The 21234-nt window shown below is 56.1% G+C and overlaps 7 protein-coding genes across 7 annotated transcripts; 3 read left to right on the forward strand and 4 right to left on the reverse strand.

The window, feature by feature from the left end:
• Window positions 1-183: 183 nt before the first annotated feature.
• On the reverse strand, window positions 184-1210 carry L226DRAFT_558004 (uncharacterized protein; the record flags this gene model as incomplete). Its single annotated transcript, XM_067683213.1, has 5 exons — window positions 184-330; window positions 381-443; window positions 650-709; window positions 769-1041; window positions 1106-1210. The coding sequence occupies 5 exons, from the start codon at window positions 1208-1210 to the stop codon at window positions 184-186; spliced, it is 648 nt and encodes a 215-aa protein (XP_067540004.1).
• An 85-nt stretch (window positions 1211-1295) lies between these two features.
• On the reverse strand, window positions 1296-3403 carry L226DRAFT_480320 (uncharacterized protein). The gene is made up of 2 exons (XM_067676876.1): window positions 3031-3403; window positions 1296-2971 (listed from the first exon to the last, which is right to left on the reverse strand). Exons 1-2 carry the CDS (start codon window positions 3175-3177, stop codon window positions 1508-1510), a joined length of 1611 nt encoding a protein of 536 aa, XP_067540005.1. The 5' UTR covers window positions 3178-3403; the 3' UTR covers window positions 1296-1507.
• Window positions 3404-3528: 125 nt separating this feature from the next.
• Window positions 3529-4807, forward strand: L226DRAFT_250126 (UBC-like protein). Its single transcript, XM_067673261.1, has 5 exons — window positions 3529-3599; window positions 3652-3833; window positions 3888-3920; window positions 3980-4185; window positions 4243-4807. The coding sequence occupies exons 1-5, from the start codon at window positions 3576-3578 to the stop codon at window positions 4707-4709; spliced, it is 912 nt and encodes a 303-aa protein (XP_067540006.1). The 5' UTR covers window positions 3529-3575; the 3' UTR covers window positions 4710-4807.
• Window positions 4808-5955: 1148 nt separating this feature from the next.
• Window positions 5956-10839, forward strand: L226DRAFT_455755 (small oligopeptide transporter; the record flags this gene model as incomplete). Its single annotated transcript, XM_067675256.1, has 36 exons — window positions 5956-6046; window positions 6110-6208; window positions 6284-6453; window positions 6596-6709; window positions 6765-6812; window positions 6882-6936; window positions 6989-7017; window positions 7070-7108; window positions 7184-7205; window positions 7271-7405; window positions 7484-7517; window positions 7625-7637; window positions 7731-7757; window positions 7832-7851; window positions 7907-7989; window positions 8055-8099; window positions 8180-8202; window positions 8278-8309; window positions 8376-8407; window positions 8464-8551; window positions 8610-8770; window positions 8843-8872; window positions 8930-9021; window positions 9072-9130; window positions 9183-9253; window positions 9295-9330; window positions 9379-9452; window positions 9509-9558; window positions 9619-9636; window positions 9686-9715; window positions 9775-9802; window positions 9872-9895; window positions 9992-10041; window positions 10364-10494; window positions 10546-10606; window positions 10668-10839. The coding sequence occupies 36 exons, from the start codon at window positions 5956-5958 to the stop codon at window positions 10837-10839; spliced, it is 2286 nt and encodes a 761-aa protein (XP_067540007.1).
• Window positions 10840-11758: 919 nt separating this feature from the next.
• L226DRAFT_567549 (RTA1-domain-containing protein) lies at window positions 11759-13087 on the reverse strand (the record flags this gene model as incomplete). Its single annotated transcript, XM_067684041.1, has 8 exons — window positions 11759-11931; window positions 11989-12228; window positions 12283-12322; window positions 12382-12488; window positions 12540-12652; window positions 12717-12861; window positions 12912-12998; window positions 13057-13087. The coding sequence occupies 8 exons, from the start codon at window positions 13085-13087 to the stop codon at window positions 11759-11761; spliced, it is 936 nt and encodes a 311-aa protein (XP_067540008.1).
• A 363-nt stretch (window positions 13088-13450) lies between these two features.
• L226DRAFT_502047 (uncharacterized protein) lies at window positions 13451-16264 on the reverse strand. Its single transcript, XM_067677859.1, has 6 exons — window positions 16052-16264; window positions 15596-16001; window positions 14937-15543; window positions 14653-14885; window positions 14061-14598; window positions 13451-14008 (listed from the first exon to the last, which is right to left on the reverse strand). The coding sequence occupies exons 1-6, from the start codon at window positions 16230-16232 to the stop codon at window positions 13745-13747; spliced, it is 2229 nt and encodes a 742-aa protein (XP_067540009.1). The 5' UTR covers window positions 16233-16264; the 3' UTR covers window positions 13451-13744.
• Window positions 16265-16408: 144 nt separating this feature from the next.
• On the forward strand, window positions 16409-20781 carry L226DRAFT_502049 (Nrap protein). Its single transcript, XM_067677860.1, has 11 exons — window positions 16409-16673; window positions 16725-17045; window positions 17098-17269; window positions 17317-17796; window positions 17851-17906; window positions 17962-18060; window positions 18118-18242; window positions 18295-19939; window positions 19994-20197; window positions 20261-20398; window positions 20452-20781. The coding sequence occupies exons 1-11, from the start codon at window positions 16437-16439 to the stop codon at window positions 20572-20574; spliced, it is 3600 nt and encodes a 1199-aa protein (XP_067540010.1). The 5' UTR covers window positions 16409-16436; the 3' UTR covers window positions 20575-20781.
• Window positions 20782-21234: the final 453 nt, after the last annotated feature.

Here is a 21234-nt window from a genome sequence, read left to right on the forward strand (position 1 = left end):
TCACCGTTCACCTGCTTGTGGTCTTTATATCGATGCAGCAAACGCGTGCTCAAGAGTCTCGTTTTGTCTGTAGCCCGAGCGTTGGTAATGAGTGCAACGAGGTTCAGTTACCAGCCTTTTGCACCCCGCGTGCGACAAGCCCTATATCAGAAAATGCCCCCTTGCAACGGTCGCAGCCGCGAACTACCCATTGGATGATTGAGAGTACTTGGCTGCCCTCTGAGCGGTTGGCCGGCAAGTGCAGACACCTGTGCATCCTCGCTCGCTCCCAATGAGCCATTGGATGTAGCGACGGACAATCCAAGGTTGCTCCCGCTCCGCATACGCCCACTACAATGCGTAAGAGATTCGTCTCTTTAATGAGCTACGGAAACACTCACTTCGGCGATCTGCTGGAGTGCCATCCCAGCACTGAAGACATCGAAGGAGTACGGATCAAAATGCTGTATGTCGCGTGAGTGCGGTAGTTCGATAGATAATTGACGTCGGGGAGAGGATTCGAGTCCGTCGGGATTCGCTGAAGTCGATGATGTATACTTTCCCCGCCTTGAGTTGCGGGTGGAATGCGACGTCAGTCCTGCGCAACGACAAAATTCTCGCAGCGGAAGTCCTAGAGCGTTTCGTGAGCATGTTTGTGATCCTGACATACACATGTCGTGCTCATCCATACTAGGTGTGCGACGCGGTTTGCGTGTAGGAACTCCAGGCCCTAGTCAGGATGGTTCGGCGTCAGTGGCTCAATACTACGCATGTCTATGACACACACACTACCTCCGAGAGTTGACGGAAGATGTCAAGGAGCTGGATGAGCGTCCAACTCTCGAACCACAGCGTCAGGAATTCCTTGACGCATGGCATAACGAGCAGTGAAGGCTCAGTTGCCGAACGGAGTACGTCACACGGTAGCGTGTGGTTGGCTGGAGCACCCGCATGACTTCGCAGATTCTCGTAGATGTCAGCCTCCCGGCTTGAGCTTTTGACAACCTTGGCTGTATGAGGGTGGCCATGATAAGGACCGAGAGGTGTTCGCCAGACGTATGGCTAAAGATGAAGACAATGGTAAGCGACTAGTGACTGTGAAGTCTGGATACTAGCTACTACTGACTGGTTTCAACACTATCTCGAGGGAGATACCTCTACGTTGGAGTTCTGAGTATTCGAGAACCCATTTCGGGATCGCTTTACGAGGATCTATGGGTTTCACGGACATGGTGAATGATGGCAGTGACTTACCGATTATACTCGACGTACGCTAGCACGACGGCCCACGGGGCCGATCAAGCCGCCAGGCGCTTATGCGAGACCAATTTGGATGATCATTGACTTTGGAAAGAAAATCAACACAACGTTCTAAACGCATTTATAGGTCCGGGAGTCCTTGCAGACAACGGCAGCGTTCTCGTACACTAACGCCTGAATGGTTTGACGGACACAAGGATAGGAAAGCGAAAAGAAGTTAGGAACACAGAAAGATCTGCCATACATTTGGACCGCGCCATGAATGACCTCAAATCAGCGCAAGGCGGCTGAAGTCCAGCGTTGCTTCCTCAATCGACATCTTGCGCACTACGAGCGCCTCGACGATGAGCCGCGGCTCCCGCTCAAGCTCGCTCACACTGGTCGCGGTAATGTTCATGTTGGCGAGGTCCCGTGCCTGCAGGACTGGGGACACCTCGGGGGAGTCGTCCACCGCGGCGTGCAGCCCATCCATTCCATGCACGAGTTCGTCCGCCTCCGAGTCCACTTCTGCCAGGAGCGCGGACGCCTGCTCTATTGTCGCCAGGTCGGAGTGCACGTCCACTGGAGGAGCAGCCGGGAGGGTGGCCTCCTCGGTGGACACTGCGGAGGCGGGGGGAGCTGCCGGGTCGGCAATATCAGCAGGGGCCTGTTGCTCACCCTGCGCAAGCGCGATGAGTGCGTTACGCTTATCCTCCCTCTTCTTGTCTCTCGCGAGACGCCTCTGCAGGGCCTTCTCCTCCTTGCTGATCTGCGGAGGCCCGCCCTGGCCGCCCTTCCTGCCTTGGCCCTGCTGGTGCCACGGGTGCACCTTCTTCTCCTTGTTCTTGTTCAGGCGCTTTCCGTGCCTGCCAGGAGTAGGGCCCAGAGGGGCCGCGCCTGGGCGCGTGCGGTGTCGCATTGGACGGGGCTTGTAGACGGCCGCAATCTCCAGTCCGGCAAAGGACGAACGCCGGGGGTCGAGCCCGAGGTCAAGCCCCAGGTTGTAGCTGGGGACATCGAGCTCGTCGTCCGCGATGACACCGGAGGTGGGGAGTATGCCCCCCTCGTCGTCACGAAAGGCGGGTTCGGGTTCCATGGAGAAGAGCGCAAGGTCGTCGTCGATGGGTGCTATGAATGGCGAGGACTGCGCGGTGGGCCGTGAAGGGTTAGTGCGGATATGGCGGTGAGCGATGGTGGTGGCGGTGGATGTCGCAGTGGTGGCGGTGGATGTCGCAGTGGAGGCAGGGGTGACTATACCTGGGGTGCGAGCTGCGCTGGAGATAGAGGAGGGGAAGTCGTCAAAGTCGGTGAGCTCGGCAGCAGAGAAGTCAAAGTCAGTGTCAAGTTCCGTGGTGGACGTCGCGGAGGTAGAGCAATACTCTCCGGTGTCGCCGTCTGAAGACAGCCCGGGGGTGAGCTGGGGGCGGCGACGCATCTTGCGGGTCCACTCGCCCGTTTCGGGGTCGGTGTAACCGGACTCCTTGTCGGCGAGCGCGGCAATGGTGGGTGGAACCTCAATCTCCTTCACGACGATGACGGACGCGCCAATCTCTCCGGCCATCATCTCGAGGGTTTCGAGGGACTCCTCGAGGTCGGCGCGCGAGAGACCAATGAGGGCACCAGAGTCGGCGACGCCAAGCTCGTAATAAGCCTGGCCGCCGCCCTCAAGGAGACGCCACTTGAGCTGGGTGACGAGGCGGGCAAAGCGGGCGTTGGAGATGCTGGTAAGCTTGAGCTTGTACTCGATATTGCCCTGTGCGGGTGAGCTTGATGAGCAGGGGGCGGGGAGGAAGATGGGCGTGCGTTGCGTACCTCCTCGACCTCAGGAACTAGTTTGGGGATGCCATTGTGAAGGGGAGCAGACTGGGGCGAGGCGCTGCTGCCGTTGGGCGGAGAGGGGAGGAAAGGATCCCACGGGCTGGGGACGCGGGGGCTCTCTGACTCGAGCTCTCCGAACATGGTTGCAGAGGATGCGGGTGCGAGCGTGAAGGTGAATGTGTTACTTTACGGTTGTTTCTGGGACGAAGGCGTGTAAGCTTAGGCCGATATTCGAGTTATCATCGTGGGTGGTCTGGATAGAGAGGCGCGAGCTGGAGGAATTCAGGATTCCGGACGGTGTTCAGACGAGACTAGGGCGCGCGGAGACTTAGAAGAAGAACATGGCCAGAGTCGAGTGAGTGGTAGCAGAGAGAGAGAGAAACAAGAGTCATCCAACGTGCGCGAGACCAGCGCGAACTGGGCCCTGGTTACATAAGCCGACGGCGTCTCTTTAATCCGTGCGGTTCGGGGCACTTGGCCGCCTGGAAGGGTTCGTCTCCCGCCACCAACGCGCCTTGCTCACCTCCTCCGACCTAGCCATGCCACCCACCTCAGTCACCTCTGTCCGTCCTATCCCTTACACGAGCGTGCCCAACTCTGACCTCTGTGCTATAGACGACCCTCAAGCGCATACACCGCGAAATCGCCGACCTCAAGAAGGAGGACCTCGGCGACATCAAGCTCTCCCCTTCCGACGACGACCTCTTCCGCTGGAACGCTACCATACCCGGTCCGGAGGGCAGTGTCTACGAGGGTGGCGTCTTTCATGCCGAGATCGTGCTCGCCCATGACTACCCGTCAGTAGGTGGTTACACTCGGCGCGGTCGTGTGCTTACCCGAGATTTCCGCAGGTTCTCCGCTCCGAGGGTCACATTCCGCACTCGGTGAGTAGATGGGCTGTAGTTCCGTTACGCAGGACATAACTCTCAACTCTGCGCCGAAGTATATACCACATGAATATCAATGATCGTGGTGGCATATGCATTGATATCCTCAAGCACAACTGGTCCCCCGCCCTCTCCCTCTTCAAAGTCATCCTCTCCTTGTCCTCATTGTTGACCGATCCTAATCCAAGTATGTTCACATTACCCTTTTTGTACATTCGTGCATTGACTTGGGCTGTTTGTGTGTTCATAGAGGACCCTCTAGGCACGTCTTGAACCGATGTCTCCAAATAGAGCCTTTGACTGACATTGACTGCTTTAGTTCCGCAAATTGCGACAGAGTATGTACGCAATCGCGCACAGCATGACCGAGAAGCCAGGCGCTGGACAGAACTCTACGCGCGTCCAAAGGCAGCGAATGACAAGGGCAAGGGCAAGGCTATTGTCAGTCCTGCACCTCCGTCCTCGGCTGCCTTCCCGCCCCTTCCGTCTCGTCCCTCTGCGCCAACGCGAGCGTTTCGGACGGCGACACCGATGGTGGCGGAAACAATCACAATCGATGACTCTGATGACGAGCAGCAGGCACGGACGAGGAGAGCGGTCGCGACATCTGCGAGCACACGCTCAAAGCGGAAGAGAGAAGTAGGCCCGGCTGATATCGACCTTTCGGTGGACGAACCGGCTGAGCGGCCGACGAGGAAACGGAGAGGAGGTGGAGGCGCAGGATCGGGAGCGAATGGGAGTGCAGGACGGACAGACCCAGGGGAAGTCATCGTCATAGAGGATTAGGTTTGGGTCACTCGTGTCTGCCCCCGCTAGGAATGTCGAGTGTTGTGCAGTCGTTGGGAGTTCGATACGCTCGAGAGTAAGTCAAAGTCATGCATGCGGGGAAGTCAGGATGCGCTCGTGGCCAACTCCATATGTACACAAGTCAGAACTGTATGTTGATCGTGGCCGGCGCCGCCGACGTCTTCGCTGATGGTTCATGAAGCTGATGCGCAGTACTGTGTACATATGTGCATGTTGTGTTGTCGACTTGACTGAATTTTGCGCAAAAGGCAACTCGGGGGTTGGTTTAATCCGCACGTCTACGTCCACATTCAAGACGCGTTCATGCGAGGCTGGCCACCACGCCAGTGAGCTATGCTTATCATTATGCTATGACGCGTGCATCGAAGTTGCAGACGATTGTGCGGCGGTCAGGGCGTATGGACGGGGATGTGCGGGTGGATGCGGGGCGAGAAGAGATGGCTGCGGAAGAAGCAGCGTGTGTGCCTGGGGGCTCAGAAAATCACACCGCCTGGGGAGAGCCGACTGACGCGATCGGATACCGTTGTTCTGTCACCGGAGTGGCACGAGCATCTCACCTCCATCTTGCTCCGTTCATTGTGCCACGACGACGGAGTTGCTCATGTCCCGACAAGCGTTGCGGACTTGGGGAGACTGACAGCGGAGATGGACAGGACAGAGGGGAACCCCGAGAAGGCAGCGAGGCGAAGGCAAGGCTTGAGAACTTGAGGACCGAAGGAGCCAGGAAGGAGCACACGCTGCCCAGCGAACGCACTCAGACAGCATTGGCAGCCCACCCGGCAACGCACCCGGCTTATCTCCTCCTGCACGTGGTCGTGTGCAGACGCGATCGAGAGGCCCGTCCGCGTTCTCTTGCCCCGCCATGCCGGCCACTTCTCCCTTCGAGTCCGACTCCCAACTCCCAACTCCCTCCTCTACCACTCTGCCGCATTCCCTCTCCCCCCCTTCCGTCGCACGACAACGTCTTCCCACAGAGCTCCCGCCCGCTCCCTCTGCTCCCGGTCCTGCTGACCCCCGCTTCTTCTCCCCGCTTCCCTGGTCTCTGTCCTATCGTCTCGTCCCCCTCGTCTTGTTCCCGCTACCTACCGTCCTCTGTCCTCTTCCCAGCGCGCTCTCTGTCTGTCTCTGTCTCGTCCGCTCCACTCGTCCGGTATCTCTTCTTACTTGATTGGGTCGTCCAAGTCGCACCTGCTCCTCCCAATTCACCTTCGACGCTTGGCATGAAATGTCCGCAGCGGTGGAAGAGGACCACCGACCCGAGACCTCTTCAATAGTGTCGTCCCATTTCTCTGTCTACGAGCGAGAAAAATCTATCCGTACGCCTTGCATGCCTTCTCCAAAATATGCAGTGCATGGTTCACCATATACTCCCCTTCCAGGCTCGCCACGCTTCGTTGACGCAGAGTCTCTTGCTTCCCGCCAGAGTCCCGCCCCAGACTTCTTCGATCCCAACTATGACACCGAAATCACCTGGCTCGGTACGTTCGCTTCCATACCATCCTTTAACCACAGGCGCCCTCAACCTAACCCGTGCTCCACTTGCGATCCGCTAGAGGACGACTCTCCATACCCAGAGGTCCGCTCCGCCGTCGCCAATTATGATGACCCATCCATGCCTGTCTCTACCATCCGAGCGTGGACCCTTGGTATCCTCTGGGCTATCCTCCTACCCGGCATCAACGAATTCTACTACTTTAGATATCCCTCTATTATGGTCACCGGGGTACGTTCGCTCTCTGCCTTTTCTCGTCCCATCCCAACGCTCGTTCCGTGCGTCATCCGCTCCGTCCCCACGTTCCTCGACCCGAAGTCAATCGCTGACTGCGCACTGGACCAAACCTAACTTCTATGATATCATATCACAGATCGTCGCGCAGCTCATTAGCTTCCCAATGGGCCGCGCGTGGGCTCGCTGGATGCCCAGCGTTCGTATCCTCGGCGTATCGCTCAATCCCGGCGTTTTCACCATCAAGGAACATGTGAGGAAGCTTCTGCCAAGTACCGGCAGCATAGTAACACCTATCTCTTATGTAGGTGCTCATCACCATCATGGCGGGCGTTGGTGCGCAAGCGGCATATGCGGTATGTCTTCCCTGCCCCCTCTTTGGGCTTGTGACCATAGTGCACATCTTGACTTCGGTTTCTCCGCAGACGGAAATAATTGCTGTTCAGCGCGTCTGGTATGACCAGAATTTCAACTTTGCATGTGAGCAGTTCCGGACTCCTTTTCCCCCGATTGGATCATTAACCCGCATTAGACCAATGGATGCTAGTCATGTCGACACAGGTAGGCGGTGATATCGGACTCATCACCGTACATGGCCTGACGACGCACACAGCTCATTGGTTTCTCAGTGGGAGGTCTGGCACGCAGGCTGGTACGACTCTGTTATCTTCAGCGTGTGCTCCGAATTCGCCGTGCTCACCAACGTTGCTCCCGTCTCTGTCATCAGCTCGTTGCGCCCGCCTCCATGAGTAAGTCACAGTGTTCATCTTCTCTCGCTGACTTGGGTGAACGACCCGCTGATCGTCGCTCACAGTATGGCCGAACACTCTGGTCGTATGTGCGCTCTTCAACACACTCCATTCGCAAAGCTATGCAGGTATCGGAAACCATAAAGGACTTACCCGCGAACGGTTCTTCGCCTACGCATTCGTTATTACTGCTACATGGTGTAAGTGTCGTCATCTTTCCGTCTGTTCACCGCATCCTTGGCGTGATAGCGACTGACTATGATCCGAACGTACGATAGATGTCGTGCCAGGCTATCTCTTCCAGGCCTTGAGGTACGTCCGTTGTCACGTCTCAGAGACGGTCCTATCGTCCTCCACATGTGCACAATGCAGTGCAGAGAACATTCTGACCGCTAATTTCTGGTTGAACTTTATTGCAGCGTCTTCACATGGGTGCGTGTCCTGGCGCCTGCCTGCTTATCGCGAGCCAATCTCGCACTTGGCGTTATGATGTACTCACACAGCGTGTTGTTTGCGCCTTTCTAGGCTTGCTGGATTGCACCGCACAATGTGGTGAGTTGCACTCTACTTTTCGCATCTGCGCTTTGGGTGGCTGAACGAGATGCTCAATATGTTGTGTTGTGTAGAAAGTGAATGCGTTGTTTGGGTAGGTTCGGTCGCACAGGCTCATGGGGAACGTGCGACGTTAACATACCCGACAGGTATCACAGTGGCATGGGATTCTCCCTGCTGTCCTTTGACTGGAACCAGATTGCGTTCATCGGCAGCCCGTTATCAACGCCATGTACGCATATTCCCACCCGCGCCTGTCGCTCGTCTGCCACCTCTGACACGCTCACACGACTACAGGGTGGGCTGAAGCAAATGTTATCGTCGGCTTTCTCATGTTTTACTGTGAGTACTCGCCCACCGTCTTCCACTTACCGATCGACGGGTTATTGACCATGTTCGTCTCGCCTTCGTTGAATATGCAGGGTTCCTCGCGCCTCTCATCTATGTGAGTAGCACCCGCGGTTGTGGTCTTCCGCTGTGAACATTCCATGCTTACTGTCGATCTTCGCACCGCATAAAGTTTACGAACGTGTGGTACGCACAGTATATGCCGTAAGTGCTGAACTTTCCTTTCACGTGGGCCTTGCTAGCGTTCCAACTCACTTTTCCTCGTGATAGCATATCCGCGCTCGGGCCGTTCGACAATACTGGTCAGTCTTATGTGAGACTTGTGCTGCTCAGCTTGAACTGAACCTTCGTACTCCAGGAAAGCCCTACAACCTCACGCGAATATTGAACCCCGATTCCACGTTCAACCTGCAGGCGTACAAGGAATACAGTCCACTGTTCCTCTCGTGCGTATACCTGTGTCATCGTCGAAGTGTCTTCGATCGAAGCTCATGCCGTTCATAGGTCAACGTTCGCAATTTCGTACGGCCTGGGTTTCGCGTCCATCACAGCAACCATCGTCCATGCTATCTTGTACTTCCGCAAACCCATCAGCGTACACCTGCACCGCTCGCTCGGCGAGCAGCCGGATATCCATGCTCGGCTCATGTCGCAGTATCCACAAGGTGCGTTCACTCTTCCTTGAACATTGCTCGCCCGGTGAGTACGTATACTGACAGCGATTGCTTGGGTTGTAGTGCCGGAGTGGTGGTACGCTGGGATCCTGGGTAGGTCATCATGACATCACGATCGTCCGCGGCGTTCACACACTGACCTCGCCGCAGTGGTCACCTTCGTCTTCGCGTGCCTGTGCATAGAGCTGTTTCCGACGCAGATGACCATATGGGCCCTTGTCGTTGCGCTGCTGATTGCATGCGTGAGTTCTGTTATGGCCCGTGTCCGCCGATTGGCTGACGCGATGTACAGGTCTACCTTGTGCCCATCGGAATGATCCAGGCTATCACCAACAGGCAGGTCGGGTTGAAGTAAGTGCTAATAAGTCACAATCGGGTTTGCGGGAGGCTGAGCTTTGGACAGCGTCATCACAGAACTCATTGTCGGCTACATGCTTCCGGGCCGACCGATTGCGATGATGATGTTCAAGGCATGTGGCATGAATACTGTGCTTTCTTCCGGCTTCTGACAGCAGCTCGTCAGACATGGGGCTACATCACTATGTCGCAAGGTATGCTTTCTTTGTTCGCGAGACGGAGTGGAGTTGACCGTCATGTAGCGATGATCTTCACGTCGGACTTCAAGCTCGGGCACTATATGAAGATTCCACCACGACCGATGTTCTGGTGTCAGGTGCGTTTCTCCGCTCCGAGGATACACCTAATAGATGCTCAACGGCCTCCGAGAAGATCGTCGCTACTATTATTGCCGGCACAGTGCAGCTGGGTGTCGAGAACTGGTAAGTTGCATATGACCTTGTTGGGGGTATGAGCGACGTCTCACACCTCATGTGTTGTAGGATGTTCTCCAACATCCCGTGAGTGTTTTCTCAGGCGGGAGTTCAGAGCAGCACTAACATCTCGCAGAAATATCTGCACGCAGCTCCAGAAAGACATGTAAGCGAGCCTACCCTATCTTGCTTCTCTCCCGCCATACCTGACGCGGTATCCATCAGGTCCGGCTTCACTTGTCCAAATACAGAGGTGAGAACAGCGCAACATCTATGCACCGTCCGCAGCACTGACCGTGTTCCTGGTTCTCGCGCTCGGCAGGTGTTCGCAACCGCTTCTATCATCGTAAGTGCACAGGCATCGCAAGGCGTTGAGATCTGCAAAAGCCTCCGCACCCATAATCTTCGTTGTCGTCGCCGTTCTGACGCTTCGGATCCGCAGTTTGGTGTCGTCGGGCCCACACTCCAGTTCTCGAAAGGCCAGCTGTACTAGTGAGTCACCATGCCTTTTCCATTGGCGGTTGAGATACTGACGTGCTGGACAGTCGTATGTTCAACATCACATCCTACCTCTGCGTTTGACGACGACAACTGATCCGGCCCGCAGCTCTGATATTTTTCTTCATTATTGGGGCCGCGTGCCCTTTAATCGTATGGCTGTTTACGAAAAGATATCCGAGTTCATGGTTAAACTATGTCAAGTGAGTCCGCTCCTCTCGTCCCTCCAAGTACCATTCACTAATGTTCGCGACGCACAGCTTCCCGTGAGTGCCAAATGCATTATCTATTCGACGTTGGCTGAAGTAGAAGCAAGCCTTATGTTCACCGGTATCGGGCTCATCCCGCCGGCGAGTGCCGTCAACTATGTCCCGTGGGCGATTATTGGCTTCCTCTCGCAATACGTCATCCGACGACGACATTTCCCGTTCTGGGCCAAGTACAATTGTGCGGACCTTCATGTCTGCTACGTCTACATATCCTCACGCTATGCTGCAGATGTTCTATCTGCCGCGCTCGATGCCGGCACAGCTGTAGCGACCGTTCTTGTGTACTTCATGTAAGTGTGGTGGATCCCCGTTTCGTTATGCCTAACGTGCTCATCTGAAACCCCGACGTAGACTGCAATATCCGCAGAATGGCATGATCGGCCACAACACCATCCAGCAGTGGTGGGGAAACAATGTGTTTAAATATACTGCGGACTGGCACGGGACGCCGCTGCGCGTTTTGCCAGAGGGCGAACACTTTGGGTGCGTCTTGCTTTCAGCTGCCGCATTTGGGTTGAGCTGACATGGTGTTGCGCAGACCGGACACTTGGTAGACTCTGCTGTTGTATCATTAGATATGTATTTGTTGCTATCATCTGCTGTCGAGTCACGGGTATGCACTGAGATGTTGTACATCGCTTGCATCTGAAAAGGTGGAGTGCGCACAAGACGATCATGCTGTAGGTCCTCGCGGGTGTCGGGATTCTTTGAGAGGGGATTTCCAACAGGGGCACAGGGAAGCTTCTAGTTCGTCCTGGGCACCTGGTGATCTCGGCCGCGGCCTCGAGTTCAATTATGGGAGAATTCGGGAGTATCGCGCGCTCTGACGTAGGTTGGAAGCCGATCGACGCGTGCGCGTTGATGAACGCGGGTACGCGTGCAGTGGGCGCCGATGATAGGTCCGAAAATTGCGGACAAGACAGGGTATGTATGACAGGGTAGTGATGACGTTCTACGGAAGACAAGTAAGAGCCGTGACTCAACCGGATTATGGACGGAATATAGGATACATACATTCGTCGAGTGTGGGGAAGCACGGTATTGAGAGCAATCGTAGGAGTAGGGCTAGTACTACTAGAGTAGTGTAGGTTAGTCCAGTCAATTCTATCCTGCAATCTAACCCGAGGGGATGTGTGTATAGGAGCAGGTTGGTAGAGTGTTTGTGCGTGAGGTGATAGCGATGTACTTAGGTGAGAGATGCAGGAAGAGAATGTCATAAAGATAGCCAGGATCACAACCAAGCAGCGCGAGAGCAGAGTCCAATCGGCCGAGGAATGACGCAATGAGTCGTCAAGGGCGAACCCATGCTCGGATCACCAGATGCTGGGATCGTGGTTCGCAGGCGACGCGAATGTTGGAGTCTTCCAACGACGACAGTATGAAGAGTAGAAAACAAGGAAACGTGGCTCGACAGATTACCGAGCGGGGTCGTGCGTCGCGTTTCAGACCTCGCTTACCCCGGGCGGAGTCGTCGTCTTCTCCTTGATCTCAGAGTCGGCCTCGCTGGGTGTCTTCGAGCGGGAACTCCAGACGTGAGCCTTGCCGAGGAGGAAACCGGGGTGGAAGAAGTTGAGAGTGAACATGGCACATACGATGGCGGCGCCATCGAGAACGTCTTAAAGGCGGAGGTGGTTAGTGCTGCTGGATAAATGAGGGAGCGGAGTAGACTCACTAAAGTAGACCTGGGTGTTGATGATACGGCCAGTCCAGCCGTCGGCGAGTTCGATGGTACGGTAGATAGACCGGATGAGAATGAAGACACCGTCAAGCGCAAGGCCTACGATCATGAGCTTGACGCCACGGTCGACTGCGAAGCTCTTTGGGGGAGCGGCGGTGGAACGTCGGACGGGCCTATCCTTGCGGTAGCGGACAAGGAATTCAGTGGCAAGGGAAAGATAGACGATGACGGCGACTATAGTCCGAGCGGGTAAGTCAGGGGCTATAGTGTGAGAGGGGGTGTGCTTACCGAGCTGGAAGACGATACCGGCAAGCATGATGTGTCCACCCTGAGAATGATTGGGAGGGTGAGTGGACTGGGAAGAATGGTGGGAGCCAATGGACGTACGACTTCAGGGTCGCCGTTATCGGTCTGAACGGCGATTGAGGCCTTGGCGCCACCGACGGCTTGGATGACGAGTGCGATGATATCGCAGGAGCAGAAAATGATAGTATCTTGGGGAGGGTATGAGCTGATTGTGAAGGAAGAGAAGGCGCGGAACGTACAGTAGATGGCGCTGAGGCGACTGTATTGCTGTCCAAGGCGTTTGATGATCTCACCAAGAATAACGAAATTGGCGGCAATGAGGGGGGTGGGGGCGATGATTGTGGTTGTGATCCTTTGGTGACAGGACGTGTGAGCGGGGTGGATGGAGAGGATGATATGGGGATGGGGGTGCGTACTGCATGAGGAAGGGGTCAAGGTCGCCTGGGTTGATGCTGGACCATAATCGTCCACTCCAGCCAATGATTTCAATGATTCCTGCGAGGACGATGGTTGGAAGAAGCCACCAGAGGCGGGAGTGGAAAGCTTGGCCAAGGTGAATGACTAGGGAGGGGTGAGCGGGCATGTCGGGCATTTCGGACGAAAGGACGTACGGGCGGAGATGGAGAAAAGAACGATGAAGAGGATACAAATCCACTTTGTTGGGACGTAGCCGTATGGACTTATGTCGATTTGGGACGCTAGAGAGAGTGTGCGTGAGCGGAGTAGGTTGGAATGATTTTGAGGGAGAGAACATACAGGGATCGGCAGAAGCAAGAACGGAAGACATGGTCGGGGATGGAGGACGTGAGATGGGGGAGTGGGACGTGGAGAAGGCGGGGAGAGAGGTGGGAGGGCTATATAGGGCGGAAGAGGCCGCTGCTGCTGCTGCTGAGTGAGTGAGTCTGCGATCGCGACTCGCGGCGGCGGGCGGCTCCCAACATTTCTCGTCCGGATGTTTTTCGTGAGCGTTCCGGCCATCCGGAGTCTCCATATATGGAAGTCTGCCTGCCGCATATGGGAACTTTGATGGGGCAGGGAGGCAGTGCAGGTGCCGCTCCTCCGCGCAGCCCAGGGACAAGTGGCAGGCGGCGGGTGCAGTCCAACGTCTCCCGCAGCGTCCCTGTCGATGGCGACACAGCATCTCAATATCCACCCCTCTGCAATGCTCGGCGCGACCGCTCATGACAATTCTCGGCTCCAATCCTACCAAGCTGCGCGCGACACCCGGCAGCCTGCGCTCGGCTATGTTGGATGTGTTCCCGACTCCTTGCTCTTGCTTCCGCACTCACGAGGCACAGGGCTTGCAACTTGCAGGTCCGAGCAGGCATCGAGCAAGGACATGAATGGCAGAACAGAGCGCGGCCAGGGGCGTCCAGGGGCCCTTCGACAACCTTCGATTGGATCTCAGATCCCATCCTGTTTCGAGGCTTCCTCCCCGTAACCCTCATGACTCGCTATCACTACCGTCCAAGTCAACCATTGCCTCCTCCAACCCCACTGCGCGTCCGAAAGCTGCCACCTCCTCCTTCTCCAGCTCGTCATCATCACTCTCCAGATCCGAGATGCGACGCGGTTCCCCACTTGCATCCACTTCGTCTTTTGCCCTAGCTAACCCAGATTCATCGGGCCGTCGGACGCAAGACAATCGCTTTCCAGCGCGTCCCAGCTCAATCTTCCGTTTCGCTTGAATAGCCGCCAGCGCGTCCAGCTACAGACATCTTTGAGAAATAACGCCCTTGAAAACTCATGTATCGTCGCACCTTGCTCTGAACGTTTGCATCCCTCCCAGGTCGCCCATCCTTCGCACTCGGGTCGAACCCAAGCTGTTTGATAAGCTCCGCAGAGTATCCGTTCTTCTTCGTCCCTGGCTCCCCGCTCTCGCCCATCGCAGCGCCAGATTTCGTCGTCTGCGGTTCCTTCGAGTCGGAATCCATCTTTCCTTTTCCCTTATCCTTCACCTTGCCCTTGCTGCCCCTTTTCCCTTGATCCTTTGCTGCCTCCGCCTTGCGCTTCGCGAACTCGCGTGCAGAGACAAGCGCCTTTGTGCCCTCTCTGTCCCGCGAGAGAAGCCGCTGCAGCGCCTTATCAGAATCTGCTGCGAGCTTGCGTGCGGCCTTCGCCTGCGCCTCCCGCCCGACGGTTTCTCCAATATACATCGACTGCGATTCTCCACCCGAGATAACGTGACCAGAGACGACGTAGGTTGCGCTCGAAGCCTGGGTTTCCGGCTTCAAGCCCCACTGTCGTGCTGGATCGTACGCTGGTTTCTTCTTGGCAGAACTTGTCATTCCACTCGTCCTGTAGCATCCGACGTGAGCGATACCACCCTGTCATGTACTTGAGATGACTCACCCTACGGAGAACTCTGGGCGCGACGCTCGAGCTCGCTGGACAGCAGTCTGGATGTGGAAGTCGCACACCTCGCTGACGCGTTTGTCGCACCACGACCCGCACCGTGTGCCATCGCGTTTCATCGCGCTACACCTCCCGAGGTCCTGCGCGTACCCGATGACGGCAATGGAAGCATCCGACTCTGGAGTTAGAGCGAGGATGTTCTCTGTCGGATGCGGAGTATCTGCCGAGCGCTGTTGCAAGAATCAATGACTGTATTATCCATGTGAAACCAATATCCATACTTGGAATGGCTTGAGGATCTTTGGATTGAGCAGCGCGACGACCGCTCCCTCTCGTAGTTTGGACATTCGTTCGAACGCCCCCCGGCTGCCTCCACGGTATACCTTCTCCTTTGTGCCGTCGTCCTTTGTCAGAACATCGAACGAGTCCGACTCGAACAGCAGGAGGGACAGGTACGCATCGCCACGGATCTTCGCCTTGCCGCCGTCTGCCGAGGACCCACGCGAACGACAGCCAAAGTCGATGAGCTTCATGTTGACGTACTTCTTCCCGACATGCTTGGGACCGTCGTCTTGTGGCTTTTTGCGCTGGAAGGGACGAGAGGGGCCAGCCTGCGCCTGCGGAGGGCCGTCGAGGGGAGGGAGCTCGTCCATGCGGTCGTCGTCTCGCTGGGCTCCGTCGTCGCGCGAGACACCTACTGGCGCCCGGGTGAACTTCATCTGTCCTCGCTCTGCGACGACGGCGATGGTGAGCCAGTCGCCACAGACAGGGACGTCGTACCCCTGCTTGTTGGGAAGGAGGCGTACGACTGAGTAAAGTTTGGACGGCGATAGGTAGTATCGACCTCGTAGGTAGTCCTGGAAATCGTCGTGAGGGATGGCGCGAGATCTACAGAGTGTCAGCGACGGTAGAGCTCAGAAGAATGGGCGGCAAGACTGACAACAACCGGATTCCCGAGTTTGGCTCGAGCTTCTCGAAGTGCGGATCATCAAATGGTGGTTTGTGCTCGGTGGGCCCGATGAGAAGGTCTTCAATGAGAGCAAGGTTGTCATCCCTGGCGCTGCTTTCCGCTGCCTCGTGTTCTGGTGGCGAAGCAAGAGGTGGTGGTCGAGCAGCAAATGAATTTGAGCGGGTGATCACCTCCTGAGACGAGCCTTTGCTCTTCTGGCTATGGGCCTGGGCAAGTTTCTGGAGAACTGTTGACGACGCAGCTGGTGGCGGCGCATTGTTCGGCTTCTGGAGAGGAAACGAGGGCCCGAAGGCGGTATGAGTGGGCGCAGCCTTGTTGCGTACCGCTTGGGGGATCGGCTTGGATGTCGTCGTCTGTTCAGCAATCTTTCTCCTCTCTGTTTCGTTTCAATGACATGCTAATAAGAGGAGTAGAATGCGCACGTACTAGACGGCGTTCCAGGTATTAGGACGTGGGGTTCTTGCGTCTTGCGTTTCGACGGTTGCTCTGAACTGCTGTCCTCGGTGTGGGCCGTGTCACCGAGCTGCGCCTGCAGAAGCGCAATTTGTCGGCGTATCTCCGCCTGACGTTCTTGTTCTGCTGTCTTCTTGCTCGTGGCGGAGTCCATCGGGGTGAGGAGGATGATGGTTGGACGCGTCGTGTGAGCGCCTGACGCGTGGACGCGTTCTGTGCGCCTGTTTGCCAAAAGCAGTGCCGCCACGCGTGCGCGTCATACGGGCGTCTGCGCGCATTTTGCGTCGCGAATTTGGAGGCGCGCGGTCCTTGCTTGAAGCTGCCAGTGCCTCCGCTCGCGAGTGAGCACTCCTCTGCCATGTCCTCTACTCTCAAACGCAAGAGATCCGGGTCGCCAGGCAGCGACTCTGGCAGTGACTCCGACGCGTCCGGCAGCGGTAGCCATGCTTCGCGCGACGAATGGCAGGGCCTTGGCGCTCCCGACTCCCAGAACGCACCCTCGTCCTCCCATGTCGTCAAACCTCCTACCGGACAGGAGCTCAGGAACATCAAGGAGGCTACAGACCTCTACAGGTCTACGTCGTTCAAGTTTCAGGTCCGTAATTCTCCAGCTTTTCTGCCGCAGGGCTCTCAGCCCTACCCTTAGATCGACGCCCTCCTCCCCAACGTCCGCCCCAAGTACCAACATTCCCAGCCCCTTGATGCTTTTCTCCTCTCCCTCCACAAACTTCTCGTCAATGCTTCCCCGATATCTCCCCAACACCCCCTTCAAGCATCCCGCTCTCTCTCCAAGAAGGGCATCGCCGTCCCGTATATTCGCCCCTTGCCCACAGAGGATACCAACTGGAAGGTTGCGTTCGAGCCGCCCACGGAGGTCGTTCTCGTCGGCAGCTGGGCTACCAAAACCGCCGTCAAGGGCAAGGACTCCCTCAAGTACCAGGTGGATGTCGCGATAGCCATGCCGCCGGTGCGTAGCAGCGTTCTCTTTGCCATATGTCCAATTAACAGACCCTCTCTAGGGCCTCTTCCAAGAAAAAGACTATCTCAATGGCCGCGTTTTCCAGAAACGCGCCTTTTATCTCGCTGTCGTCGCTGCAGCTCTTGTCGGTCCCAAGTCCACCCTCCCCTGCGAGGCTTTCTACGAGTCAACTTCTGGGGACCCTCGTTGCACTACGCTGGTCGTTGAGCCATGTACGTATGCTCCTTTTCTCAGTTCACCACTTATTGACCTTGCGCAGCTGGCTCATCAAAAGAGTGGTCCAAGCTGAACGCCCGGGTCCGAATTATCCCCTTCCTTCCCGAATCTCCCATCCCATTGCAACGTCTCTCTCCGTCTAGGTCTAACCTTCGGACGCATGCGCAAGATGACGAAGCCAAGGAAGAAGCGACACCCATATACAACTCTGCGTTCATGCTTATGAACACGCCAAAAATGCATCTCTTGTCCGTCCACGCACTCGCGCAAGATATCCCCGCTTTCACAGATGCTCTGACGCTTCTTCGTGTATGGGCCAACCAGCGCGGATACGGCCCTGGCACAAGGATGTGCGTGAGGGGATTTGAGGGCAAGGGGATGCTGTGGGCGTCCGTCCTCGAGCTGCTCATACACGGCGAGGAACCGCTTCGGGTCGGTTTGAGCAAGACGAATGCGAAGCGGAAACCGTTGGGCAAAGGGTTGAGTCCCTATCAGCTATTCAAGGCCGCTCTCGACTTCCTTGGTATGCCCTTGATCTGTTGTACCTCGTAGCATGCTAACCGCAGTTATATTCCAGCTCGACATGGATTCGGCGACGAGGCTGTGTTCGTCAAGGCGCAGGATGGTCATCGAGTAAGTTCAGATCATGTCCAGCGCCTTGAGTCATCTAACCGCGAGTCGTTTCTAGTTCCCTCCTGGGAGTTATTCAAGTCACGAAGCCGTATTCGTTGACTCGTCTTCGTCTGTGAATTTGCTGGCCGGAGTCCCCCTGTCTTCATTGGATCTGGTGAGATCCTCAATCGCATAGCTTCTGTACTGCGCTCATTACATTTCCCCCGCGCAGCTGAGGCACGACGCGCAGGCGACCCTCCAAGCTCTGGATCATTCAAGCCTCTCCGAGGACCCGTTCCAGACCGTGTTCTTGCAAGATCATCGGGACATCTTCGGTCGGTTCGACGTCGTGCTCCGGTGAGCATCACATCAAATGTGACTTGTCTACTGTGTTCTCATGCGGGTATAGGGTCGACGTGTCCTCTGCCGTGATGCGCGCCAAATCAGCTCATCTTGTCGCCGACTACGGTTCGGTGTACAACGCACTGCTTGCCAACCTCACGTCCGTACTCAGGCGCGGCCTCGGTAACCGAGCCAAGGCTATCGCCGTCCTCCACCCCTCTTCGGATGTCCGGCCGTTGTCTCAGGCATTGCCATCCAGCTCTTCGGTCGTTTATCTGGGTATTATCTTGGACACCGAGCATGCCTTCCGTCTTGTCGATCACGGCCCGGCTGCAGAAGAGCAGGAGAGCGAGTCTGCGAGGCAGTTCCGGGAGTTCTGGGGAGATAAGGCGGAGCTACGTCGCTTCAAGGACGGGTCTATCACCGAGAGCGTCGTCTGGGATGTCAAGAGCGCAGACGAGCGCGTTCATGTCCCTGCGTTGATCGTCAAGCACTTACTGCAGAGACATCTCGGTATTGGCGCGGACGCCGTGCAGACTTGGCAAAATCAGTTCGATGCACTCTTGAAGGCACCTGAATCTATCAGGTCCCTATACCAGGCTCGCGGCGCTTCTATCGGATTCAAGACTGCTTTGACCGCTTTCGACACGCTCGTAAAGCAGATCAAGGCCCTCGATGAAGAGTTGCCTCTCGCCATACTCAACGTCAGCCCCGTCTCGGCGGGATTACGTTACACCGAGGCATTTGTACCCGTCGCGATACCCTTGGCGTCGAGACCGGGAATTCCTTCCTCTGCGTCGTACTTGCCCGCGATGGAGGTCGTTGTCGAGTTTGAGAAGTCGGGACGCTGGCCGGACGATCTGCGCGCAATCCAAAAGATCAAGCTAGCGTTTTTCGAACGGCTCGCGACGTGCCTCATGGGTGCCGTTAAAGGTCTCCAGGCGAACGTCGTACTCGGCAACGGCCCCGTGCGTAAGGAAATTCAGGATGAGGTGGCCCTTGACATCGTCACGCCCGACGGGTGGGCATTTCGTGCCCGCATCTGGCACGACCGCGAGGCGACGCTCTTGGACCGTGTCATCGACCCCCAGCCGCACGTTCCGAAGGCAGTCAAGAAGCCCCTCACGCCAGAGGAAGCGCGCGATCGCCAGGCTGCGATTGAGGCGAAGGAGGTGTATACAAGGAGGTTTCTTCATGCGCCGAGACATCATCGAGCGGTTGCGGCGCTGTCACATCGGTCGGCGGCTTTTGCGGGCACGATTCGGCTTGTGAAGAGGTGGTTCGCCGCGCATTGGCTGCTCAGGAGTCATGTGCGGGAGGAGGCTGTTGAGCTCCTGTGTTCGTACGTCTTCCTGAGGACGGGAGCGCGCGTACAGACAGAGGGCGCGGCAGGCTTTGTTGGGGCTGGCATGCCTGGGACAAAAGAGCGTGGCTTTGCGATGGTGTTGGAGTTCTTGAAGGACTGGGACTGGACGAAGGGCCTAGTGGTCCCGCTGGAGTTTGGCGACCGGGATGCGTCGGTGACTCCTGACGCGACCAAGCCGCCGCCGTCGACTCGGGCAGCGTGGTCGCTTGCCACGGAGTTCGACCCCGAGGGACATATGTGGACCTCACATGGTCCAGATGCAATTGTCGCGCGGAGGGTGACTGTTCTTGCGAAGGCGGCTTGGGATGGTCTCTGCGGTCTCGAGTCTGGTGATGGGGATGTGAAGGTACGTCCGAGTCGTAAGTTGTCGGTGTAATACACGCTGATGAATGGCTCACAGCGACTCTTCCATCATCCGACGGACGACTACGACTTCATCGTCGAGGTTGATCCTTCTCTTTCGCCTAGGTACTACCAGAACGTCGATGCGGACCCGTCGGTATGGACCGTTAAGGGCAAGTATGCGAATGCTTCGTCGAAGGACCCGGTGTCGGCAGTCATGCCTGGTTTCGACCCGCTCACGATGTTCTACGACGACCTGAAGGTGAGTTTCCTCCCGTTCCTGCTGGCTTAATCTTTGTGAACGCTGCTTACCGTGTTTGTCTAGCGTACGTACGAGGACTCGGCGCTGCTGTTCTACGACGTCCTTGGCGGCACGCGCATAGGTGGTGTGTGGCTGCCAAATTTAAGAGCCCCGCGACCATTCAGGGTTCTTGGAGGGTTCTCAAGTATCCCCGTGCTCAAGGTATGCATTGTTATATCTTGTAGTACCACAATTGCTTGCTAACCAGGGTGCAGGACAGCGAGAAGCCCAAGGAGAAGGATAGGGGCTTCGTAGTGCTCAATGAGAATGCCTTGCTTGGTGAGATTGGGCGGATTGGGTATGGGTATATTGTCAAGATTACGCAAAAGGGTGTATAATTCTTGTCAGTACACGGGGAGTGGCAATAGCCACGGCAGGGATCATCGCACTTCGGACCGGACAAATGGTTGAAGAACGACGTCCGTGGACACACATCTCGACCGGCTTTTAGACTGGCCAAACATCAGCAAGTTGGGGAAGGCAATAAACAAGTTTGCCCTTATGTGTGTAAGTATCCGTATATAGAAGACTAATATAAGTACAGCGATTTCAATGTCATCATTGCAGTCAGGCTCATCAGCTTTATAAAGGGCCACCTCATCCTCCCACATCACTTTGAACTCATGCAGCCATATGTTGTGGCAACTAGGCACATAGATACCAGGCATTAATCAATGACAACCTGAGGGGTGAGCAGTGAGAAGCTGAAAGGGGGATGGGACAGATAGAGAGATGATGAACTCAACAATAGCTAGTCTTCAAGTGTGCTAGTTCCATTGACCAGGTTATACATTAGCATAGAGAGGGGGAAGAGTACAGGAAATAGATACACACCTAGTCCCAATGACCAGGAGGTTAAGATGGGGACTAGAGAAGTGCTTGGGGGGTCTTATATACTATTCTACCCCTAACAACACTGAACAATAGCACAAAAATTGAAACAAGGCTATACTGATGAAAGACAAAAGGGCAGAAAAACACACGGTAAAGGGGAGGTA

This window comes from Lentinus tigrinus (assembly GCF_003813185.1).
Source record: "Lentinus tigrinus ALCF2SS1-7 unplaced genomic scaffold L226scaffold_4, whole genome shotgun sequence".
In the NCBI taxonomy this organism is placed as follows: Eukaryota; Fungi; Basidiomycota; class Agaricomycetes; order Polyporales; family Polyporaceae; genus Lentinus; species Lentinus tigrinus.